General features: G+C 33.2%; 1 protein-coding gene across 1 annotated transcript; it reads right to left on the bottom strand.

The window, feature by feature from the left end:
- On the bottom strand, nucleotides 1-23,463 carry LOC115874882 (odorant receptor 30a-like). Its single transcript, XM_030890181.1, has 7 exons — nucleotides 23,259-23,463; nucleotides 14,544-14,783; nucleotides 11,559-11,762; nucleotides 4,020-4,155; nucleotides 2,384-2,483; nucleotides 2,219-2,311; nucleotides 1-216 (listed from the first exon to the last, which is right to left on the bottom strand). Exons 1-7 carry the CDS (start codon nucleotides 23,461-23,463, stop codon nucleotides 1-3), a joined length of 1,194 nt encoding a protein of 397 aa, XP_030746041.1.
- Nucleotides 23,464-26,036: the final 2,573 nt, after the last annotated feature.

The following is a 26,036-nucleotide window of genomic DNA, read 5'->3' as shown; positions in this document are numbered from 1 at the left end:
TTATCGAATTTCGATTTTTAAATCTGGATTATCTTCAGCAATGGAATATAATATTACCGAAACAGCTGCATCCGTGGTAACTGGTCCAATGCCAGGAATCGTTATGGACAGTGGTCTTTGGCATCTAAGTAACATTATTTTAATCAAGGTGGCCGATTCTTTATCCATGTTGTACCAGTGTGTTTCGTAAATTGCCTTGGACAAAGCATCCGAACTCTAGAAATAAGTTTTGTCTAGCTATAGTTTTATCTAGAAATTAAGTGGAAGTCTAATTTGAATCATCCTATACAGGGTGTTCCAAGAAACATGTAATATTTATTCCTCAAGTAAAAATTATAGATTGCAGATTTATTGTTCATATCAACATAGCATAGGTCCGATTCTGCTTTGTTTCGGTGCTACAAAGCCTTATTATTATACGGACAATACAGGGTCTCAGAAATAAGTACAGATATTTTAAGGGGTGGTAGATCTCGATAAAAGAAACATATTTTCTCTTTACCGTTTTTCAAAGAAGTCCAAAATAACCGAGTTATTTTACTTTGAAACGAGGGGTAAACCGCAGAGGAATTATGGTGTACACTATGAAGGAATTCTACAGGAATTCCAAGGAATTACGAGGAATTCCAAGGAATTCCATAGGAATTACTAGGAATTCCAATTATTTCCGTAAGAATTCCAATGAATTCCAAGGAATTCCTTAGTTTTTTTAAATTTAGAGGAATTCCACAGGAATTAAGAGGAATTACAAGCAACTTTATAAAAAATTAACGAACATTAGTAAACCATGAATACTATAATAGGTAGTACTAAATTTAAAGAAAAACGTTTTGCAGGCGATTTTTTATTATCCGTTTTTCGTTTTCGCTTCCAAAATTTCCCAATATCAAATATCTACAGGTTAGATATTCTTTTAATTTAATATTGTACCCTCGATTATATATCTAAAATATTTTCCAATAGTACGGCCGAACCACCCCCGAGAGATCTACTTATAACGTTCCTTGATTTCGCCATTTTAAAGAAACCCTCATAAGATTTTTTTATTAAGTACTCAGAAAGTGTAAAGTTGATTTTTTCATTTCCTCGGAATAATACCTAGGTATAGGGAAATTAATACAACTGTAGGTTGCACTTCATCAATGATACCATGCGTAATCTTATGGAATTTACTGGTGATCGTATTATGACGCGCAACTGAAGTTTTATTAATTTCCTTTCCTATAGATACGAGTATAACTAGGTACCTATCATTTTCAAAAAATCCCGAGAAAAATTAATTTTAATAAGTAAGTGCCGACATATTTCCAGTATTTTTACCTCATGATCCCCTATTAGTCCTAAAATTTAACTAAAAAAACGTAAATCTCGTAATAGTACTTTTTATTGTTAGATCTAGTACTTATAGAGACATTAGACATTTATAAAAATCACCAGAAAATTCATAGCGGAACTGCGAAACCGAGGTGGCAACGCTGGTTCAGACTGAAAGAGTTACCGAGTTCCTACCAAGGAATTCCAAGGAAGACCTTGAATGATTGACCTTGACCTTGAAGACCAGGAATTCCAAGGAATTCCGAAGGAATTACGAGGGATTCTGAGGAATTATTTGAGTAAAAGGAATTACGGTGTACACTTTTCCCTCTGCGGTTTACCCCTCGCTTTGAAAGTTTTAAAAAAATGATTTTTTGGAAAGAAATTCAAATTTTCAATTTTTTTTTGCGAAAAAACCTCATAGGCGTGTTTCTGGGGTCGAAATATTCTACCAATTAAAATATCTGTACTTATTTCTGGGACACCCCGTGTAAAGTATTATACAATTTGACTTTGAAATAGATAGCCACATGTCTTCTCTTTATGTCACAGTGTTTGTAGCAATCACTAAATTTGATGTTTAGGATATACAAATTCTTTTGACAGGGAGTTTTTTTTCTCTAAAAATTTAAAATATTTTTTCTCAAAAACGGTTAATGTTAGATATAGGGTGTTTGATATCAAAATCATCAAATTTAACAGATAATTTAAATATGTAATGAAAAATGGGGGTATCCATTAAAATAAGAAAGTTCCTGTCAAATTCGGGTACGTTCGGAAGCGTCGTCATATTTTTAATCGACAGATCGTGAAACAATGATGTGCAATAAATCTCCGATGTAAATATTGTCGTTCTTTAGAAACTTCTAATGTATGCTCAGTCTGGAACACCTTGTATACGTACCTCAATTATAATTTCGTTTGCATTCCATGATAAAGTAAATAGCTGCAAAAAGCTGAGTATAAAGAAACTGGTATTGAACCATACCTTAACACCCTGAAATTTATTATGTTAATAGAAATAATAAAAAAAAATAAATTAGAAAATAAAATGATATATTTTTATTACTTGTATTATTTGCACTAAAATAGCTGCTAGCATTAACGAAGTAACACAGTACTCCAAAAGGACTATGTATCGAAAGGAATTGTTGAAATCTTCAACCCACCTAAAATTAAATCAGAATTATGTTAGTCTTATATTCATGCAGAATACTAAAAAAATAAAACTATTAAAAATAGTTTTGGTGATTTTAAAAACAGAACATTTTACGAAATAAACAAATATATCAAGATATGTTTTTAAAATCATAGACGCACATTTGCTATCCGTTTTGAAAATGGTTTCTAAGTTTAAAGCTTGTTGAAAAAAGTCATGGTCTTTATACAGGATGTTTCAAAACTCTGAGATTCCTCATGTAAAAATAAGATTTATTTTTTATATCAACATTGGCCCGTCCGATTCTGCCTTGTTTCGTATAGATACAGGAGGTTAAAATCTTATTTTTTTTTCCATTTATTATAATTTTCTTCCAAGTACTTTTAGCGATTCGAATTAAATTTTGAGAGTAAAAGTTACTATAAGTGCGACATATTTTAATGGTTAAAAAGTGTCGACATATTCACCATAGACGTGCATAGGGGCTATATATAAATATCAAGATACAACTTTTAATCGGTATTCAAGATTAAAATAAAAGTCAGTGGCGCACGTTTTTTTAGAAAAATATTCCAGTGATAACCCATATGCATCTCTATGGTGAATATGTCGAAAGTTTTTTAGCATTAAAATATGTCAAACTTATAGTAACTTTTACCCCCAAAATGTCATTCAAATCGCTAAAAGCACGATCAGAAAGTTGAGTTGTACTTTGACCTTGGCCTACTTCGGGTTATTTCGCGAGGACAGTTTAACAATATCCTTAAGTGACTGACAGACTGATTAATCACGATCCTGCTCAAACCACGCAACGTAAGAAGCTCAATTTTGGCATACAGATTGATTCTAGGGTGTAGAGGTTCGATAAGAAGGGATTTTTCGAAATTCCAGTTCTAAGAGGGTGAAACCACTCCTCAAATATTACAATATTTTTTACTTAAAAAACGGTCAAGTTTCCAAAAAAACGCTTAAACACGTATATTTTATTTTGTTTTTTTACAAATTTTAAGATGTTTTAAAAATGTATACAGGGTGTTTCGAAAAATCTGGTCATTGATTAATCACGATCCTGCTTAAAGCGCTTGATGTAAAAAGCTGATTTTTGGAAAACAGATTGACTTTATGGTGTAGAGGTTCGATAAGAAGGGATTTTTCGAAACTCGAATTCTAAGGGGGTGAAACTATCCCTATCCCTCAAATATTAAAATATTTTTTATTTAAAAACCGGTGAGTTTTTCGGAAAAACTCTTAAACACGTATATTTTATTTTGTTGTTTTACATATTTTAAGATTTTTTTATAAATTTATACAGGGTGTTTCATAAAATATGACCATTGAGTAATCACGATTCTGCTTAAACTGCTTGACGTTTAAAGCTGATTTTTGACAAAAGGATTGACTGTGTGGTGTAGAGGTTCGATAAGGAGGGGTTTCTCGAATCTCAAATTCCAAGAGGGTGAAAACGCCCCTCAAATATTACAATATTTGTTATTTAAAAAACGGTTAGTCTTTCGGGAAAACATATAAAATTGCATTGAATACTTACGCAGTAATTTTTTGATACTTCTTTATAGCAACCTTTAAACATTCCTGCATTGAAATTTTTTCATTTTCCTTGCGCTGCTCAACGGTGTTTATAATATGCTGCAGAATTCTCAGGTCTGCTTTTAGGTATATTAACACTAAAAACAATTTTTTTAACTAAACGTTCATTTTTTTTTATTGATTTGATTGGTGACACCCTAGATCATATCTATTTTTCTAGATGCCGCTACATTATAATATTTGTAAAATAAGTTTTCTTCATCTCAAGAAGTAACGAGAAATGTTTTGATGTACCTATACAGGGTGTCCCAGAAATAAAAATAAAAAATATTGTAACTTTAGCTGTAGATCGTGTCAAAAGAAACATATTTTCTCTTTTCTGTGTGTAGAATTATTGCATAAGTGCATCAAAATATCAATAACTTTGATTGGTAGGATACTAGCTAAAAGCTGCATAAGTCCATTTTAGACCCAATTTTTAAGATAACATGGCAAAAAATAAAATTAAGTGGTAAATTAAATTAAATTAAATAATAATACTTTTTAAACTAGGTTGATTTATTATAAAAAGTTAAATAATGCATTTTTTACCTTATCTATGAAAATAAGTATAAAGTATAGTATATTTTTAGAAAGCTCATAATAAAAAAATATTTTATTTGCCTTATAAAATAAAAAAAAAAGAATAATATACAGGATGTCCGATTTAAAAAAGTTTGAGTCATATTTTCAGAATGGCAGCTCTCACCGAAAAACTAGTTACACTGCTGGATTCTACGTGAAAATCTCTATGAAACTCAGTGTTCAACTTTTCTATAAATTACAGGATAACCGAGATACGAGAGTAGTCAAAAGAGCTGAGACAAATCTATGTGTAGCATCTTTAGCTTCATGAAAAAGTAGCGCAGTGATGTGAAAACTGCATATTTGTATGTCTACTTCTAAGGAGAAATCCCATAAAATACACGAAAATGGGACACCCTGTGCAAGAATTTAAATTTTAAGAAGCTAATAAACAAAAACCGCATCTCTTATGCCGGGTCCAGACCAAGGCAACAGAAAGTGAACACGTTTTTGAGTTTTGACACAAAAACAAGACAAACTGGCGACAAAAATGAGAAATTCAGACAGGACAAAAAATTTGAGACAAAGTGTCTATACCGCGAGGACAAAACTACAACAAAGTTCAGTATATACGAATCAGTTTTATTAATCATGTGACCTTTCTACCAGGAAAAAGATAAATATATATTACTAGCAGCCAGTAGTGTTGTCAGCAGACTCGCCATCCCATGTTGCAAAAAGAAACCCCAGATATATTTTTTTCTGTTTCTCTCGTATACTATACAGGGTTGTTCACCACATACGACACGGAGTATTGTAGCTAAACGATTAGATTTTTACAAATTGTAAGTTTTGGGTTCGTTGAAGAACTATTAGTTCTACAATTTAAAAATATGTTTACAATATACAGAGTGTCCCAAATAAGTAAAAAATATTATAGTTGTATTTTTTTAAATGGAACACCCTGTGTATTATTCTATTTTTGAATTCTACGATTGAAATAAAGGTAAATTTCATTAAGGTTTATCACACTTAAACCTTACCGTTTTGAAATATTTTCAATTTTATGAAATTGCAGTAAAAATGTTGAGGCTTCATTTCTCCAAGGGTATCAAAGTTTTTAATACTAAATATTTACTGAAGATTAATTCAGTAAAGATCATTTATTGATCAGATATTATGTAGCAATAATAAAATGTATCCAAAACTTACAATTTGTAAAAATCTAATCGTTTAGCTACAATACTCCGTGTTCCTATGGTAGGTTATTAAGATCGGCAAAAAAAAAATTAATTTCACTTAAAAAGAGTTATTTGACCTAAATACAAAATATTTTCATGGTGTCTGTCTGTCTGTCTGTCCGTCTGTAACGCGATAACTCAAAAACCGCTAAACCGATTTTAACCAAATTTGGCACAAAAATACTGTGGCACCCAAGAATCTGGCTATTAGTTTTTGGTGGGGGTGGCGGGTTGGTAAGGGGGAATGGGAGGGGGTTAAAAATTCTTTGAATAAGAAGACTAAGGAAGGAGCATAATGCTATCCATGTATTCATGCATGGTGGGCGGAAAAGCCACCATAAAAGCTCTCTAGGGTGGGGATCCTTGACAGTTCTGTTTGACGATTCATTTGACACATTTGAATTTGATTTGAAATGTTGTGGATTTGTCAGTTTTTACGGAGCTTATTTTATGTTATTTATTATTTATTCTACTACTGATAGTTGTATAAAGGTAGTAAATCTAGATGGAAATTGTGGCAGAACTTAAATTAACAGTGAAACTATCGCGATTTATCGAAAAAGACTCTAAAATAGTTGGTTGTGTAGCGTGCGGTAGATCTCGGCAAAAATTCAAATTTCAAACTTTTCGCTAGTAAGTGACTATATAATATACATACGTGTAGTAAACCGATCATTTATGAAATTCACTTATATTAACTAAATTATATATTTTTCTTGCATTTTAGCTTTTATTTATTACTTGTCAAAGATTAGATGTCAAAGAATTTAGATACGTTAATTTGACTTACCTGCTTCAGTAGCGTATCGGATGTTTGTGGTAATAAATACTTATTATAACTTATCTATTTTTATTAGAATTATATATTTTTATAACAATTTTAATAACTACCAACATTTATTCACAACATAAAATAAAACAACAAATTATTGAGTCTACCCCACGTCTACCCTACATCATAGTTTTACATTTTTTAAATAAAATTAGAACGACACTGATAAACCGGAATTTAAGTCGGCCATACTTGAGGCCCATCGCGGTGTACCTAACATTTTTGATATGCTCCTTCCTTAGTCTTCTTATTCAAAGTAAAAATTTTAAAAAATCGTAACTCAAAAATTACAGTAGCTAACGAAACGCGGTTTTTAATTTAAGATTAGGAATAATATTTGCAACAAAATTTGTAATAACATCAAAATCAGTCAAAGTCGCAGTTTTTGAGATAAAAAAATTGGAAAAATTCCTTTGCTTTGAAACTAAAAGAACTGCCTTCCAACTTTTTATTAACATATTTTAGTATGGGCGGTTATACGTGCCTCCCGGAGCCAATTTTTTTCTTCTTAACGTCATCAACCGAGTTTATATTTAATGCTAAGCAAATCTCCTCTAATGCACCAGCTTTCTGTAACAATTTTGTAGTCTTTGTTTTTACGCTCGCATAATAATAAATGCGCTCTATAAAGCTCTATTACCCAGAAAAATCCGTATAACATTTCAGCAGGTATTCTCCGTGTTCTACTATTCTGACATTTTTTTTATAAAGATGGAGCATTCCACCATATACCGTATGATATAAAAACGGCGTCCAGTTGGCTTGAAAATGACGATTCATGACATTTCCCATATAAAATGACAACGATCTTCATTTCATAGCCATCGCTGACTCCGTTTTTTTCGATCATATAGTACTAATGTCATATATTAGCAGTACAAGCACTCCACAGTACTGTAATGTAGTTCATAAAATTTCTGGGCCACCCTGTATATTGTGTTAATATTATACTAGAATAATAGAGACTTCATTTCCTTTTGATAATGACAGTCAATGTATTTTATTGTTAACTCATTATTGTAATGAACTTCATTAGTGTTCCTATTGTTGAATTAAATAAGTTAAATATTTAATTGCCATTTTGTAAGAGAGTTTTGATCGGTTTTGGTCGCTATAGTTTAATGCGAAAAACCGAACCGTTTGCGCCGCTCGCCCTACTCTGCTAGTGCAGGCCGAGTGGAGGGGAGCGTCAGTCGAGTACCTTGGCTGCAGCAGCTCCAGTTAGTTAGTTTGTGGTCGCACGCGATACAGTGAGGTTCGAGTCCGGAGTGCCCTGCCAAGTGATCGAGGGTAGGTCGTATTATTTTTATAGTTATTAAGCGTTTACTCGACTACCTGGACGTGTTATAGGGATAAGGGAGTTACTTGACAAGATTGTTAGGATATTAAAAGCGCGGGAGAACAACCATTGCCGACCAGGCAAAGAGGGACTACGCTGTGCTACGGGTAGGTCGTCATGAATGGTGGCCTTTTCTTTTAAAGGTTCTGTTTGACTATCTGCTCCGGTATGGTATATCCTTCGGGTGCGGAGACGAGAGTTTTTAGTTTTCTTTATTAATATTAAAAATTAACAGGGTTGCCGACCAGGCAAAAGGGGGACTACGCTGTGCTACGGATAGGTCGTCATGAATGGTGGCCTTTTCTTTTAAAGGTTCTGTTTGACTATCTGCTCCTGTTCAGTGTATCTCTAGGAAAAGCTAATTACGGGCTAATAATTAATTCATCTTCTTAAGGGACAGTCAGGGTAGTTCAGTAAACGCACGGGTCGCGAATGTTCATGGAGCTAGAACAAGATCTCGCCCAAATCCCGAAGCTGGTTTTGTAGCTCCCGTATTTTTCTAGGTGTGTCGTCCGGACGACACCCTGCTTCAGTGACGCTGGACGGGATCTCGCCGAAATCCCGAAGCGGTCCTGACCGGGCGGTGTGTGTGCGGGCTGCGCTCATCCGAACGACGTACAACTCGCCTAGACGTCGCTAACGTTAACGTCGATCCGGGACTTGCATTTGTATATCCCTCGGGATGCTGTTAACTTCGCGGTAGATCCGGGACTCGCATTTGTGTATCCCTCGGGGCGCTGTTAACTTCGCGATCGATCCAGGACTCGCGTTTGCGTATCCCACAGGACGCTGTTAACTTCGCGATCGATCCAGGACTCGCGTTTGCGTATCCCACAGGACGCTGTTAACTTCGCGATCGATCCAGGACTCACGTTTGCGTATCCCACAGGACGCTGTTAACTTCGCGATCGATCCAGGACTCGCATTTGTGTATCCCTCGGGACGCTGTTAACTTCGGGATCGATCCAGGACTCGCGTTTATGTATCACGGGACGCTTTTAACTCCGACACCGATCCGAGGTCCGTGTTTCGCTGTCAAAACGGACGCCGTTCCGATAAATATTTAGCTGTGACCATCGGGACGCCTGTAACGACTTAGCCGCCGTTTACAGTCGCGTCGTAGTAGAGTGTGTTGCTCCGGTATCTACCTGTCTATGTTCATTAGGACGCCGCTAAATTCGACGCCGATCAGGAACTCGCGTCGTCTTATTTAATAGAACGTCATTTCGGGAACGCGTTTTGAATTCGCGTGATAGAATCAGTCAGAGAGTTACGTATCGGGATTAATCGATCAAAACTCTAGAGGTACACGGTTGTTAGTGTAAATCTTGTGCTACGAGGTACTGAACATTTATTTCATTTTTATTCTTGTTACAATTAGAGAACGCGAACTTTCTTTGATTACTTTTGTACATAACGTGAACATAAAAATAAGTAATTTATTAAATAAAAACCTAGTGTTACGTTGTAGTTAATTGTGAGTTTTATTTTCTTTTCATCTCATTACTCCCTGGTATCTCCACTGTATAAAAGCTACCCGTATTGGCACTAGTGGTCTCTCAAACACTTTAAACGTTGGGGGTGGTGCCCGAGGAACCGAACCAAGGCAACTCGGCGTCCGTGAGCTTTCTCAAAAACGGGGGAGTTCTCACAGTACTAACTTTGTGTGATATTATTGGTTCCCTACTTTTGGCAACGCACGATATCTACACTGCGCCGACAACTTGTAAAATACACGACAAAACAGAGACTCTTTAAACTTTACCGAGACGGTATTTCATTCACAAGTTTCCGAATTTGGAAACAAAACAAAAATGAGACAAAAATGTCGCAGAAATGTATTGGATTTGTCGCATCTTTGTCGTAAAACATGAATGTTTCTGTCTTGGCTGCTTGGTCTGGACCCGGCTTTATTCGTAAGAGATGCGGTGATATCTGTCTTAGATCTTAAATGGAATTGGGTAGGATATGTGGCTAGTATAACAGATGAACGGAGGACAAAGAGACTTGTGGAATGGAGACCAAGATACGAGGCTTATACAGGGTGAGTTTCCTCCGATGTTCTCTATGGGTATCTCGGAAACTACTGGAGATAGAGAGTCGGTTAAATGGGGAAAGAATTGCAGTTTTGTAGGGTCATAAATATGCGTCTTTCAGTTATTTGAAAAAGTTTATCGCTTACTGGATGTTTCGAAAAAAAAAACAAATTTTGGCTATTTTAAAAATTTTCCATAATTCCATTATAATCAATTTTATAGACAAAAAGTTTTCAGATAAAAGTTGTAGATAATCACTTTCTTAATGAGTTTGTGTTCTCCGATTTTTTCTAAAGTCTGTCATCTTTGACATTCGACACAGACATGTTTTTTTAAAATGCAAACCATAGTTGACCATGACTTCATAAAAAGCGCCATTTTATTTTAGAGTTATAGCCAATTCTTATCTTTCTTGACTAATTTCATTTAGTTAGCCATGGAAACAAGTTCAATCGTTCTCTCAGAAATGTGAAACTGTCACATCAAAACTTTATAAATTAAAATAAACAAAAACTGTAAATATGAATTTTTCAAATGAAGAAAAGCGTGTAGGATTATTGGTTCAACTTTTCTTGGCCATACAGTTTCGAGGATACGTTACGTTTTTTAGAGAATGGTTTTATACCCGCGCTTAATAGAGTGATTCCAACATGACTTTCATTATGACACACCGAGAGGCACTCGAAGAGGCAATATAGGAGAAGTTTAATTAAGTCTACCGGTCGTTCTGTGAGAAAAGCTAGGAATTCAGTTTTAAAAAGTAAAAGATTAAAAAGATGCATTTATGTATTTTTTTAATTTTTCGTTTGTGTACTTAATGTAAATTGTAAAGAGTAAAGAGCCTCGTAAAGGGCCGTTTAATAATATAATATTTTGTCTTTTTATAAGTTTTAAATCATAACAAAATAAGAACACCATGCCAACTAAGTGAAATTAGTCAAGAAAGATAAGAATTATTGTCTATAACTCAGAAATTTTTTGAGAAAAAAAACGTATTATAGCTTATATCACTGAAAAGCTTAAAAATGGCGCCTGGCCAACTATGGTTTCCATTTAAAAGAACATATGTTTGTGTTATATGTCAGAAAATGACAGGCTTTAGAAAAAATCGGAGAACACAAACTCATTAGGGATGTGATTATCTACAACTTTTATCTGAAAACTTTTTGTCTAAAATATATTATAATGTAATTAGGGACAACTTTTAAAATAGACAAAATTTGTTTTTTTGGAAATATAAAGTAAGCCATGAACTTTTTCAAAAATTTCAAAGGCGCATATTTATGACCTCACAAAACTGCAATTCTTTCCTCATTTAACTGACTCTCTATCACCAGTAGTTTCCGAGATACCTGAGAACATGAGAACATCGTAGGAAACTCACCCTGTAGAAGCAGAGGACGACCTCCTAGTCGATGGACAGATATTAAGAGAGTGGCTGGAAACTGGATAAAACATTAAAAAAACAAAACAACACCAAAAACATTAAAAAAGTAATAGATATAGTTAACTTCGATCAGAATAATACCTGATATTATTAACTGTTGTGCAGCACTATTGTACACTACAGTTGATGTAATATGGAACACCTCGTAACAAATTGCTGGGTTATAATGTTTATTTTTATCGAATGGAAACCATACTGGTACTGGATGTGGTCTTGCAAGTAATGTCTTATTATAATTATATTCTTTTAAATATTGTTTGAGATATGCTTTATTTTCGATATATCCTAAAAAGCCACAGAAAAAAATATTTCAATATTATTTGAATTTTTAAGAGTTTTTCTTAATATTTTTTTTTGTTATGATTATTATATACTAATTAGGATAATCCATTTTACAGATATTTCAAACTCTTCTTTTCTAGAACCTAAACAGATAATTTAGTCTCAGAAGGCCACAACAAAACACGAGGAATTTTTTAACTTTGTATGTACTTAATTGTAACTTCTATACAGTACAGGGTGGCGCTTCTCATACGCCGCGGAAGCTCCAAGGAGAACGGTAGTTTATATGGAAATAAAATATTGGCAGCATATGTAGGTTAACTGAAAGCATTTTATAAAAATATATAGAATTATACAGGGGGTCCCCGAAAAAAAGTTACACATCAAAGTTGTGTTTTTTCTAATAACACCCTATATATTAATTGATTTTCGGATTCTAGGATAAAAATAAAGGTGAGTTTTATTAACGAAGCATATACCTAAAATCTAAGGATTTTGACATATTTCACGTTTTGTGAAAAGGAAGAGTAAATTTTAAATTTCGATAACAGCTATCTAAATTTTAGTTGACCTTGTATAGCCGGATATTTAATTACATACATTTGTATGTTAAACCAAATTGAAATTAGACCCGAAAAGTTATACAGGGTGAGACAAAATTAATATGGAACATTAGTCACTTTTATATATACCCAGTATATTTTTTCGGTATTCAATGGGGAATTTATATATTTTCAAAATATTATTAAGGATGCCTACCCCTCAGAAAAAGATTTTCCCAAATATTTTAATTTTTATGATTTTGCGTCAGTAAATCTTTATTATTTGAAAAAATCTAGGTGGCTGTGTGATATACCTTTTGTTATTTAACAAAAATTAAATATTGCAGAGTAAAATACTCAAGGGTAATAAAAAGATACACGTTTAAGACATATTTTAATTATTACAGAATTGAAACTAGATATAAACCTATAATTAAGCGACAAAAATTAGCTAGATAAAATCAAGTGCTCAAAATGATTCCTTTTCTGTCAACTGCCTAAGATTATTGTCTTTTCAAAAGGATATTTTCATTTAAAAGGCATATGTGGAGTTCTATCTCGAACAGCAGCTACAATAATTTCTCTCACGTTGTCGACACTAGTTGGTCGAGTTTTGTAAACACTGTCTTTAACATATCCCCATAAAAAAAACCAGACTAGATAAAATCAGGAGCACTTAAGTATTCTATTAATTGATAAATGCACACTGCAGTCCCCAACTAATAGAATCATATCAATTCTTTTTGATGTAGAATAAGTTTGCGTTTTCGGCAAATTTCTCAGAAATTTTTTTGTTTTAACTGACACAAAATTATAACTAGTTGTTAAAGTTGGACTAATTAGACAGCTATGTTGAAGTAATGTCAGACATATCACAGCCACCTAGATTATATCAAATAATAAAGATCTACTCAGATCAAATCATGTAAATGAAAATATCTAGGAAAAATCTTTGTTTGAGGGGTAGGTAACCTTAATAGTATTTTGAACAGACATTAATTCTCCATTGAATATCGGAATAATATACTGGTTGTTCCATTTAAAATAAGAGAGTAACATGCTTTTAAAGGTGACCAATGTTCAATATTAATTTTGTCTCACCCTGTATAACTTTTTGGATCAAGTTTTAATTTGATTTTAAGTACAATAGTTAGTTTAACTACATATTAGGCTATACCGGGTAAATTCCAATTTAGGTAGCTTTTATTGTAATTTATAAAATTGTTCATTATTTCTAGAAAATGTTAAATATCTCACAAACCTTACATTTTAGTCATATACCTACTTCTTTTATAAAACTCACCTTTATTTTCCTCCCAGAATCCGAAAATCAATTAATATATAGGGTGTTCCATTACAAAAAACACAACTTTGATATGTAACTTTTTTGGGGACACCTTGTAGGACTCTCTATATTTTTAAAAAGTGCTCTGAATTAACCTACGTATGCTCACAAAATTTTATTTCAATACAAACTGTCGTTCTCTTTTGAGCCTCCGCGGCGTATGAGAGGCGCCACCCTGTATATCCCCGGATAGTCTTTACAAGAGGAAAAACTTTTTTATTATAGACATTTTGAGAAAAATGCATTCTTCATAAAAAAATTGCTTCTTCTAAAATGGTTAATCCCGTTTATACTTTTCCAAATTTCTATACCGTTTTAGAGAAAACTAATAAAACAAGGTAATATATTTTTTTCAATGGTAATATAACTTCGTTTTCATTCTTTGATAAATTGTTATTTATAGAATTTTAATTAATGTAATATTTTTTGTTTTTAATTGTCAAAGAAGCACAAAATTTATTTAGTTGAATGCTATGGAAAAGGCGATGATGGTTATCGTAAGACTTTAACAACAGTAAAGAATATAACGTTAATCAAAATCATTAATAATAACCATCTATCAAAAAATGAAATCGAAGTGATATTACCATAGAAACGCTTTTTCATTTTAAGGACTTTATATTAAAAATTGAACTATATTTTCATCTTTTTCTTAATTTTCTCTAAAACGGTATGGATATTTTTTGAGAAGTATAAATGGGATTAACCATTTTGGAACAAGCAAAATTTTTTATGAAGAATGTTCCCCAAAATATCAATAACAAATAAGTTTTTCCTCTTGTAAAGACAATCCAGGAACATACTGTATAGGTACTAATATGAAGTATACCACGTTGTACCTATAGTCTTTTAAATGTATTTATTTTTTAGATATTTAATTTTTTCTACAATACTTACCATCGATGAGATACAAAGCCCCAGTAGCATACAAGAAAAAAAGAATCACTGCGCATACTTTATTACAATATTTTACATGTTGGCTGTAAATGTCCAGAGTAGCTTTATCCTTCACTTGATTAATAAGGTCTTCTTCTTTAAAAGCCATGTCAATTATATTTGTCATTTTTTTCGATTGTAGTAAAATTATTTTTGCAGTTACAACGGAGACAAATGTGAGACATTCTAGAACAGGCGGTGCTAAAAGAATTCATATTAATCAATTTAGATTTTATCACAACTGTTTACTTGTATATTTATAAAATTATAGACATAAATTTTTAAACTCTATAGCTTAAAGTCAGTTTACATTGATTTTGGACTTTTCAATATCTTTAAAGAATAATATTACTCTACTAATTTATTTTCTATAATCCATTGATTAAATTGTAGATATGTTAACTATAGTTCAACGAATTTGAAGAAACCGGGTCTAACAATTTTCACTTTCTTACTATTTACAACCTAACAGCTCAATCGCACTGACGACCAGCCAGCGGCCAGGTCATTAAATCAAATGATAAAAAAATTAAGCGGTTACAGCTTGGTCGCTGCGACCAAGCTGAGACCAGTAATACCATTAAGTCAAATGCTGGTCGCAGCCAAACAAAACCAAACCAAACCAGACCAACCAACGACCACCAATCAAATCATACAACGCGCACTAACGTCCACGCCTAAAGGGGCCCACAGACGGTCAATATGTTTGCGCAATAATATTACCCAATAATATTGTTAGTTATCTCCAAACAGTACAATAAATTTGTTCAATAACTAGTTCCGTTTTGCACTTTGATTAACATGGATAAGAAAAAATAAGCTGCTATTGCGTTTCAATTGTTTTCTATCAGCGTCTGTGTATATAAGGAAAAATACTATTTTTCCTTATATTTCACAAGTAGTTCATCATATTGTTCACTTTTTTATTTCTGTTGCTATATTCTTTGCTTTTTGTATTCCATAAAGCTGGCAAAGAATGGTTCATTTCGATGAATTCTAAAATAAATCGTCTTTCTTCCTTTTTTGCTTTTGATCCCATATTTGCTGACAAACCACTGATCTAAATATTCTAAATAGAACCGAGCAGCGAGACAAATACGCAGAGAAAACAAAAATATACTGAACTATTATCCACACAGGATACAAACTAATCACTATTGCACAATAAAAATCAAACTGTTTTTGATTGACACAATATTTCGTGCAATCTTTCAATGTAAACCCAGCACAATATGAAATATTGCGCAATAATATTGACCGTTTGTGGGCCGCTTAAGCGGCCCTCACACGATCAATAATATTGTCAATATTTTGTATTATTGACAATATTATTGAGCGTTTGAGCGTACATATTGAAGTACTTTCAATATATTGATGGATTTTCGGGACCCTGAAAATACTCGACAATATTAAAGGCGGAGCTAGTCGTATTGACAATATATTGATCGTTAGGTCGCATGATTGACAAGATTTGACTAGTTTATTGGTAACCATGGCGGAAGACGGAACATCGCTGTCGTTGTTTTCACCAGTTTTAGATCGCAATCATCAGGATCTTGTTTCTTAACGTACAGTACGTCTGTCCGTTTTGTAGCTACGGGGTATCCGTGAGAGGGCAAACGATATTCACTCCATGTTTTTCGTAAAAAATTAGACGACGCATCCCATCAATAAAAATTCGACAAATTTGCAAGTAGCCAGTAAAATGAGTGGGCGGAGCGATTTGCGGTGACGTACTCGTCAAGTCGACGTATAAAATATATTGTTGTTTATTTAAATGTTTTTTGTCCGCATTCCTTTCATAGACTCAGGTCCAGCAGACGTACTGTACTCTAGAAGATTTAGTTGGCCAAACCTTTTTATTTTTGAAATCCATTTTTGATCCAACGCCTTTTTATAAATTTTTACCTCGATTTTTTCTCACTTACATATGCCAAAATGATGGCAATACACGCTTTTTTTTATCTTTTATTTTTTGGTATAGGGTATAATTCACACTTAATATCTGCACAAAACTTAATATTGATATATGTATTGACCGTGTCAGGCCACCTTTCAAATATTGATAAAATATTGACAATAAAAAATATTAGCAATATTATTGATCGTGTGAGGGCCGCTTTAAGGCTGAGAACATAGTGGAGCGACGAGGAGAGCGGCGAGCAAGCAGCGCGACGTCGCGTCGCGTCCAAAACCAACCTGTGAAGACATGTACGCGTAAACATAGTAAAGCGATCTGCTCGAGCGGTTAGATCGAGCGGCGAGATCGATTCAAATTATTTTGTTTTCGTCGCTTTGTCGCGCTATAGAAAATGATGGATTTCCAAAAATTAATAGATTTAGTGTTTGTAAGAGAGTTTTGATTGGACAAAAAGATAGTAATCACCATAACCGGTATATTTTAGATAAGTTATCTCTCCGACTTTTGACAATGTCATGTTGTTGTGTACAAATTTCATGTACACTACATCTTTTCGTTTGTTGGTTTCGAATAAAAGTTTGGTCGCGATCATTTGCATATGTTAGATATTTAAAAATTATCATATTATAAGAATAATATTATGGATCTTACAGATTTTGCTAACAGTTGCTTTTAAAAGGTCAACTACCTCCAAGCGTCTAATATAGGCAATACTTCCTAAAAAATGGCCTGGACATAACAGACGGACTAGGACGGTAAATTTGTAGGCTTGGTAAAGTTGTCTAATGGTTTAACTATCAACTTAACTTTATTTAAAACTGAAACCTCATAAGACTTTTTTCTGCTAGTTCATGAAAAAAATGTATATTCTAATAATTTAAAAATTAATCTAACCATATCAAAATTATTTACTCATATTTAATACTCAACAGAAGAACATTAATGTCAAAAAACTTACCAACAACAATTGCTCTTTCCATTTTAGATAGTATTAATGGCATATAACTTTTTGCACGGAATACGCAAATCAAAAACTTTATTCATGTGCAAATAACAAGATTATTTAGTTTAATTTGTCAACTATACTACATTTTCAATCAAAATAACAGTAAATTCGCAACGACCTTTGACATATTTGTTAATGAAATGTTCTTAGCAACTATTTCAAAGCCTACTTATGGAGTTTTTGACGCCGCTTAGCCTCATCAGATTTTTTAATATTTTCCAGTTAATTTTTAAAAATTGACCACAGTGCGACGCGACGCGACGTCTTGCTGTAATACGTCTGTAAGGCTGTAGGTATTATTGTAAATGTAACAAATGGATTTTGAATTTGTAGCATTTGGTTTGTAAAAAGAAATGTTTACACTAATGGTGATTTGAGGTATAAGATTAGCTGTAAACTGAACTGACAGTAGTAGTTGCCAAAGGAGATAAAAATAATGTTTTGAAAGATGTGTTTTTGATATTTATTAACAAGTTAAAGTATGATGTGACGTTTTTAAACCACTCTCAAACTATGATTAAGTAGCAGTATGTACATAATGCTGCAGATATATTTCAAATGGTAGGTAGGATATAGGAAGTCCAGTGGTACGATTTTAACAACAGGTTTCCTGAATCGTTTCATTTGCAAAGCTTAGTGAAAATTAATATTTCTGTTAAAATAAGGCTAAAAAAATGTGAAAAAATATATAAGGTGTGGGAAAGATCAATTTAAATATTTGAAATAATCCAATGGCGCATTCAGAGATTGAGCTGGGAGGGGTAGTGGCAGTATTTAAGTAGAGTATTAAATTTAAATTAACGCACTTTCAGTATACAGGGTGTCATTGAAATGGTGTAAAAAATCGGGGGGTGATAGTACTCCTAAAAATAGTAAAAAAAGTTCCTATAAGTATAGAGCGGAAAATGCATATTAAGGGAGTTGGGGGCACTGAAAGGGTGAATTTAAAAAACGGTTGTTTTAAAATTGTAGGCTTAAAAAACGAGATAAAATTTCGAAAAAAAAATCCTCTGCCATAAATTTTGATCCTAAATCAAATGGTGATACTTAAAAATTATTTGGAAAAGCGGAAAGGGTAGTTTTTGCAAGGGTGGGGGGTTGTTTTGTGAATAACTTTTTTGAGGTTATTTTTTTTGCAACGTGGGTTCATTTTTTTGAAAACTACATACTTTTTCCTACAAAAAAGGTACTCTTGTTGCATATCGCTCAGAGCGATGGTTTTCGAGAAAATTGAAGGCAAAGAGTTTGCTCTGATGGGTTGCTAACTATGGTTAATCAACATAAACTTATGAAAGCTATGGCGGTTCAAAAGTAATCAAGTAGTTATCAAATAATAATTGAAAAATCAAAATTTCGTGATTTTTAAAACATCTTATTGCTTTAAAAAACGAAATAATCCAATTACCAAAATTCCTTATTAAAATAATGCATTCCTTAATTCATTCATAGTAAATGTTCAAAGTGACCACCATTCATTTCAATGCAGACATCTGATATTCTTATTCACGATCTGCGTACCCTGTGGAATATCCTTGGTGTTGTCCGAATTTGATTGGAACAGTCAGTAATGTGTTGACGTAGTTGCGCTTCAGTATTAATTGGCATTAAAGTAAACCAATTTTTTTTAAAACCAAAAAAGTTTATTTCGTTTTTAAAGCAATAAGATGTTTTAAATATCATGAAATTTATGATTTTCCAATTAATTATTTAATAACTACTTGGTTACTTTTGAACCACCATAACTTTCATAAGTTTATATTGATTAACCAGTTAGCAACCCATCAGAGCTACGCCCTTTCTTAATCTGAAGTTCACACAAAGTTGAAATAAAACACAAAGTTTACTTAATCTGAATGAGTTGCATAGAGGCCACTAGCTTTTTAATTTTAACAGCCGGGTGGTCGGGGTTCAAAGATGTTAATAAAAGGGCGCCACGAGATTATACTCTATGAACTCGGCAATAAAGATGTAACTATTAAGTAGACTTCAAAACTAACCTCGAACTGTTGAGTGTAACTACCATGAACTTCAAATCTTACTATAACTATTTGTACTTAAGTGACTCTAACTTAACTATGAAACTAGACTGTAAATAATACTACTACAAATGATTAAGCAATTTATTAAATATCAAAAGTTAATATTTAAAGAAATGGAAACGAATAAACGTTGAAAAATAGAATAAAATTTAAATCAAGAAAACTAACTAAAAGTATGACGTCATAATCCTCCTTACTTAAACTAAGTACAATATCCTGGGTGTATTACAAATATCAAACTAAATCTAAACTAAAATTGTACAGTATTACTCTAACGTAATGTCTTGACAAGTACTTGCAAACTACTGAAACTTCCTTCGGCTTAGCTATAGTGCATAGCTACAGGGTGGCTACGACGGTGTACAGCAGCTCGATGCAATGTCACTGGAGCCCGCAGCAAATGTACAGGCAGGTGTAGGACTTCAAATGGTGAACACAAAAAACCCTAAATAACATTGGTTGTCTTAGAAAAGAGCCTCAATTATAGAACAAGGACTAGCACAACGTGTAGGAGTTAATAAAGGTAATAAAGAAGGACTAATCAAATCTGAACTTTACCTCAACGAGGGTTTATGATGTCCAACGGGTAACTCTACACACGGGCAACAGGAAGGGATGGAATTCTGGACTGTTCTGTGCACTACGGTCTGGATCGGTCTTCTTGCTCTACAGTTACGAACAACCAAATAAGACTTAAGAAAGATAACACTCAACTAATCTTTCTACACCACGTGGGCGTGGAAAAGTCGAAAACCAGACAACAATATGAACAAAAATCAGTTGAGCATTGACTTAGAATAGGCAGAAGAATTATAGCATACCTTGGAACTGTTCGGGGACTTCTTGGGCACGTGGAATCGGGATATCGGTCGGAAAAATTTGGCTATTTAATCCCTTACGGAAATTGGTCGGTGGTCCATGTAAATTAAACAAAATCCAACCACGTCTCTGACCAAATGTGTTTCGGAAGCCTTAATCCTTCTGTACGAAGACCTGGTATTCACCAACAGGGAATGCTTCACGAAACGGCAGCCAGTTCTTCACGACGATATTCTGACGGTGGATACACAAGAAGTGATGCAAGGATTCGATTTCCTTCACAAAATCAGATTTCAACCGGAAATCTCCCTCCAGGATCCACATCAAAAATAACCAATTTAACTACGAAATTTTATCTGATTATTATAAAATTTCAATAACCAAAATAAAGGATAAATAAATCCAAAAACGTCTGATTTGATCTGACAGTGACAAGTGACGGAGGTGATGATCAAAGATATAGAGAGATGGACAAAAAGCCTACTGCTGGTCGGCATCAGTGACAATATATGTATAATATCGCGGTGTATATCGGGTTGCATAATTGTAAAATTTAAATAAAATAATATTTAACAATAAAATTATAGTAAACATGATGCAAAAATAATAGTTATTTGCGATAATTTATGAGCTAGCATACAGAGGTCGTTGCAAGGAAATTTGACTGTTACAAGAGCAAAATCTATGCCTTCAATTTTCTCGAAAACCATCGCTCTGGGCGATGTGCAACAAGAATACATTTTTTGTAGGAAAAAGAATGTAGTTTTCAAAAAATAAACCCACGTTGCAAAGAAATAACCTCAAAAAAGTTATTCGCCAAACAACCCCCTACCCGTGCAAAAACTACCCTTCCCGCTTTTCCAAATAATTTTTCACTATCACCATTCGATTTAGGGTTAAAATTGATTGCAGAGGATTTTTTTTCGAAATTTTATCTCGTTTTTAAGCCTACAATTTCAAAACAACCATTTTTTAAATTCACTCTTTCAGTGCCCCTAACTCCCTTAATATGCATTTTTCACCCTATACTTATAGGAACTTTTTTTACTATTTTTAGGAGTACTATCACCCCCCCCTCCCCAATTTTTTTACACCATTTCAATGACACCCTGTATATTCTTCTTCTATGGCACTGACTAAACAACCTCCGCGCCGGCACTATTATTAGTGTATACAAAAAGTACCGTCAATCGGCGGCATTTTATTTCTATAATAATCTTCAGATTGTCATGGGATTTTTAACAGAACACTGTCTTCTCAACGACCACCTCAGTAGGTCGAAGCTTAGAAATAACTGCGAATGCAGATTCTTTGAGGAAAATGGAAAAACAGCAGAACACCTCATCATTGACTGCGCCGAGACAACCATCTTTAGTGCCATAAACTTTGGTACGACTGATATCGGAGATGGAAAATTATAGCCTCTGTAAATCCGTCTCAGATACTAGCTTTTGTCAAAGCCCTGAGACTGTATGATGATAACTCGTTACAACTCAAGAAAGCAGGTCACACAATAGATATGTAAGGTCGCGGTGATTAATCCCCCTTCCAAATATTCTACTCAGATGCAAAAAAAACGCAACGGAGAAAATTTGGGTTAAATTTAAACTGTTATATTTTTGTTATTTTTAGCCCTATTTTCATGAATCTTTTAGCAAGCCGTATAAAATTATATCAACTTTAATTTGTAAACTCAGTTTTTTATAAACTTTAGTATTTGGCATATTATACAAGGTTAATCGAAATGTTGTTTTTTACCCTAACTTTGACACACCCTGTGCAATAATTTCGAGTGTAAATTTTCCTGAAATATAATTTTTGGGGTGAGAACTATGTTTTGTTTTTTGGATCATGTCAATACATACCTTGGCTAATTATTAAGAGCGAAATGAACTTGCCGCTAACAATTTGTAATTTTTTCAATTATAATTTATTTTTGAAGTTTTTTTTTCACTATGACGAGGCAGCTTTGGTGGTTATTGTAAACTATATACTACTATGAACTGCCCATCATGTTCGACGTTTCGGAAATGCTTGGTAGGAGGGTTAGAGGTCCCGAAGCGTTACCAGCTTCATTAAATGAACTTCGCTTGGTTTGGTTTTGGAAGAATGGGAAAAAAATGACAGTATGAACAAAGGTATACAGGCAGTTATAGCAGCCAGAGGAGCAATACAAAGTATTAGGGTATTTTTTACATTTTTTTAAGTTTGTGTTACAGATGTTTTCCTTAATATTGTTAGTTCTGTTATCGTTATTAATGTTTATTAAACCCAGGACTGTATCATTAGTCTTTAACGTTTTTTTTTAAATTTAGTATAGATTATCCGATGCATCCGTAATATGACGTTACAACAATAGTCACCAAAACCATCTCGTCTTTTTAAAAAATTACATCAAATGTAACGATAACTGAAAAAATTGCAAATTGATCGTGATCAGTTCATTTCGCTCTTTAAAATTAATCAAAGCATGTATTGATGTGATCCAAAAAACAAAATGCCCAGGAGACATGGTTCTTACCGTAAAATTATATTTTAGGAAAATTTACACACGAAATTATTACACAGGGTGTTTTAAAGTTAGGATAAAAAACAACCCCTCGATTAACCCTGTATAATATGCCAATTACTAAAGTTTACAAAAAACTGAGTTTACGAATTAAAGTTGATATAATTATATACAGTTTGCTAAAAAAATCATGCCAATAGGGCTAAAATTAACAAAAATATAACACTTTAAATTTGACCAAAAATTTCTTTCTCTGTTGCGTTTTTTTTCCATCTGAGTGTACATCTCCAAAGTTATAAGTGAATTTATTTCTTGAATTACAAAAATTATTTATCTACTCTACATAACTATACTCTTGTTAAACACAAATTGTATTAGTTACCTGCTTGAGTGTCTGTTTTAATAACTATCATCAATTCGATTGTAAAAAGCACAATACATGTCCCATATACTGCTTGCATCCCCAAAGACATCCCTCTGTACATATTTTGATAAAAAGCAGGCCATTTGATTTGGTGCAGCGGCATCAAACCAGTGACAAGCAACAAATGTTTCGAAAACCTGAACAGCTCTGTTTCGCTTGCCATTTTGAGACTGTCACTGTAAGAACTATGCAACAGGAAAAAAACCATACGACGTATAGTCGAACTATTGGCGCAATTAGGTTGAAAAAAACTGCTTATCTAATGGCAGGTTTTATTAGGGGTTTGCCTTGCTGGTTTGGATTTACTACAGCCCAGTTTAGAGGAAGGAAAAGATACGGTCAGTGGCGGAGTGAATTTTTATTAGAATTGCTTCTTTGTATTCCAGATTTATATTGTTTAACAAATACGTTAAATGCCGTTACTATTTTTTTTAGTTCTTTCCCAATTTTTATTGCTTAAAAAGCTTTTAAAATACATCGGAAAATGGTCGATCCTTGAATTTTTTTATGTGAATATTTATTTCTCTGCATTACCGCCACTGTTTTTTCCATGAATAATTTTTATTGGAAAATCGAGAAAGCTTTTTATTCCAGTAATTATATGTTTTGTGCAGCAAGAGTTACCAGTCAAATAATGGATATAATGACTTAATGTCCTCTTAAGAACTGTGGCTATCATACAACTTGACATTGAAGAAAAGATAACGCATAAATAGCTTGTAAAACTGGATTTCTAAAATACTCATATTATAAAATTGATAATCAAAATTTAAAAATTGTATTAAAGTTTTATATTAAAACTTTTATTCACAAATACTTTTAGTGGTAAATTATTTTTTTCTATATTAATATAATAATTATATATATACAATAGATAATTAATACAAGTAACTGGCAAAGGAGTACGATGCGATATCCCCAAAGCTGTTTACAGCAACACTAGAAGAAATCTTCCGTCAACTGGACTGGACCAACAAAGGATAAAAATAGAAAAATAAAGATTCGCTGATGATATAGTCCTAATAGTCAATAATCACAAGCACAAATTGACGAACCAGATACAGCCACCAATAAAGTAGGTCTCAGAATGAATTTAGCAAAAACTAAAGTAATGTATAACGAACTAGTAGAGAGAAAAAACTTTCTAATGAATAACACAATACTGGAAATAGTAGAATATCTATACAGTAGGATGAGCCAATAAAACTAACCTATGGAATTTATGGGTTAAAATGAACTACATTTAATAACAACTTTTTTGAACAGCGGGAAGGTACAGCAATGGGTAATCCATTGTCTCCATTTTTGGCTAATTTATTCATGAGCAGGTTTGAAGTGGAGGCTAAGAATCAGTTCGAGTATTTTCCAAGAGTATGGTTTAGGTATGTGGATGATATTTTTGCTGTTTTTGACACACATTCAGACACCATAGATAATTTTATTTCTAAGTTAAATGATCGTTTTCCTTCCATTAAATTTACACATGAAATTGAGAACAACGACAGATTACCATTTCTAGCTGTATTAGTTATTAGAAATACTAATAATTGCCTGGAATTTGATATCTATAGGAAAAATACCACTACACGCAGATATATTCCTAATGAATCATATCATAGTGTTGAACATAAAATGGCTAGTTTAAATTTCTTAGTTCATATATTACTTAGTTTTCCACTTACTAACGAAAGATATGGAATAGAAAGAGATTCCATTAGGAATGTAGCTGAGTGTAATGGATATTCTCATTCACTAGTTGATAAAATAATTAGAAAACGTAGGTATAGGTTAATGATTTCTGAAAATTCGACTTTTTGAATGGAGAAAGATACGTCAAAATATTTTTCAATACCGTTTGATAGAGAGTTATCCCGTGGTTTAAAAGGAATTTTTAAGCATGTCAATTATAAACTTGCGTATAGTGCTAATAATAAATTACAACAATTATTAGGTAATCCAAAGGATAAAACACCTCCACTGGAAAGGTCGGGTATTTATGAAATTTCTTGTAAAGATTGTAATCAGAAATATGTTGGGCAAACTAGAAGATCAATATTATAACTAGATTTAAAGAACTCAAATAAGATATAGTAATAAAAAAACTCAAATAAGGTATGGTAGACCGGATAAATCTTGCGTTGCCGAACATATTGTTGATAAAGAACATTGTATAGATCTTAATAATTTAAATTTAATTAAGTTTTAAATTACAGGCAATTAGATGCATATGAAAGCATCAGAATTAATAAATGTAAAGATAGTATGAACAGAGACAACGGTTCAATTCCTTCAAGTTCTTTGTTCCTACTACTCTAGTGGGGAAAATCTAACTGTTACGCTCGGTGGGCTCTGACTCGGTTGGCTAGATCTTGCCACGCCCACCCGGTGCCCACTGAGCGAGTATTATTGCAGATTGTAGTTTAAATGTAACGTAACCGATCTGGCTCAACAGTGCGCATACCCAAAAGGTAGACACACAACTAAATGAGACCATGAGAATAATCAGCGGAACGCTAAAATCGACTCCTACCGATTGGCTACCAATATTGAGCCATATACCTCCTCCAGATTTCCGGCGCAAGGCAGCGCTTCTCCGAGAATATAAACGTATACAAGGCAACCCTCAACTTCCCATACACCAGGATACGGATAAAGCATGCAGAAACAGATTACGATCCAGAAGACAACCTATAAGAACTGCAAGAGAACTGCACACGTCACAGTTTGACCCCATAG

Source organism: Sitophilus oryzae, unplaced genomic scaffold (assembly GCF_002938485.1).
Source record: "Sitophilus oryzae breed Bouriz unplaced genomic scaffold, Soryzae_2.0 scaffold_1307_pilon_pilon, whole genome shotgun sequence".
Lineage (NCBI taxonomy): Eukaryota > Metazoa > Arthropoda > Insecta > Coleoptera > Curculionidae > Sitophilus > Sitophilus oryzae.
This window is presented reverse-complemented; position numbering and strand designations above follow the sequence as displayed.

Coding starts and splice junctions, on each gene's coding strand:
- LOC115874882 (XM_030890181.1), bottom strand. CDS start 23,463: ATGGCAAGCGAAACAGAGCTGTTCAGGTTTTCGAAACATTTGTTGCTT. Junction 14,784..23,258: donor TAAAACAGACACTCAAGCAG/GTAACTAATACA, acceptor GAATTCTTTTAG/CACCGCCTGTTCTAGAATGT. Junction 2,312..2,383: donor TTTTAGTGCAAATAATACAA/GTAATAAAAATA, acceptor AATAAATTTCAG/GGTGTTAAGGTATGGTTCAA.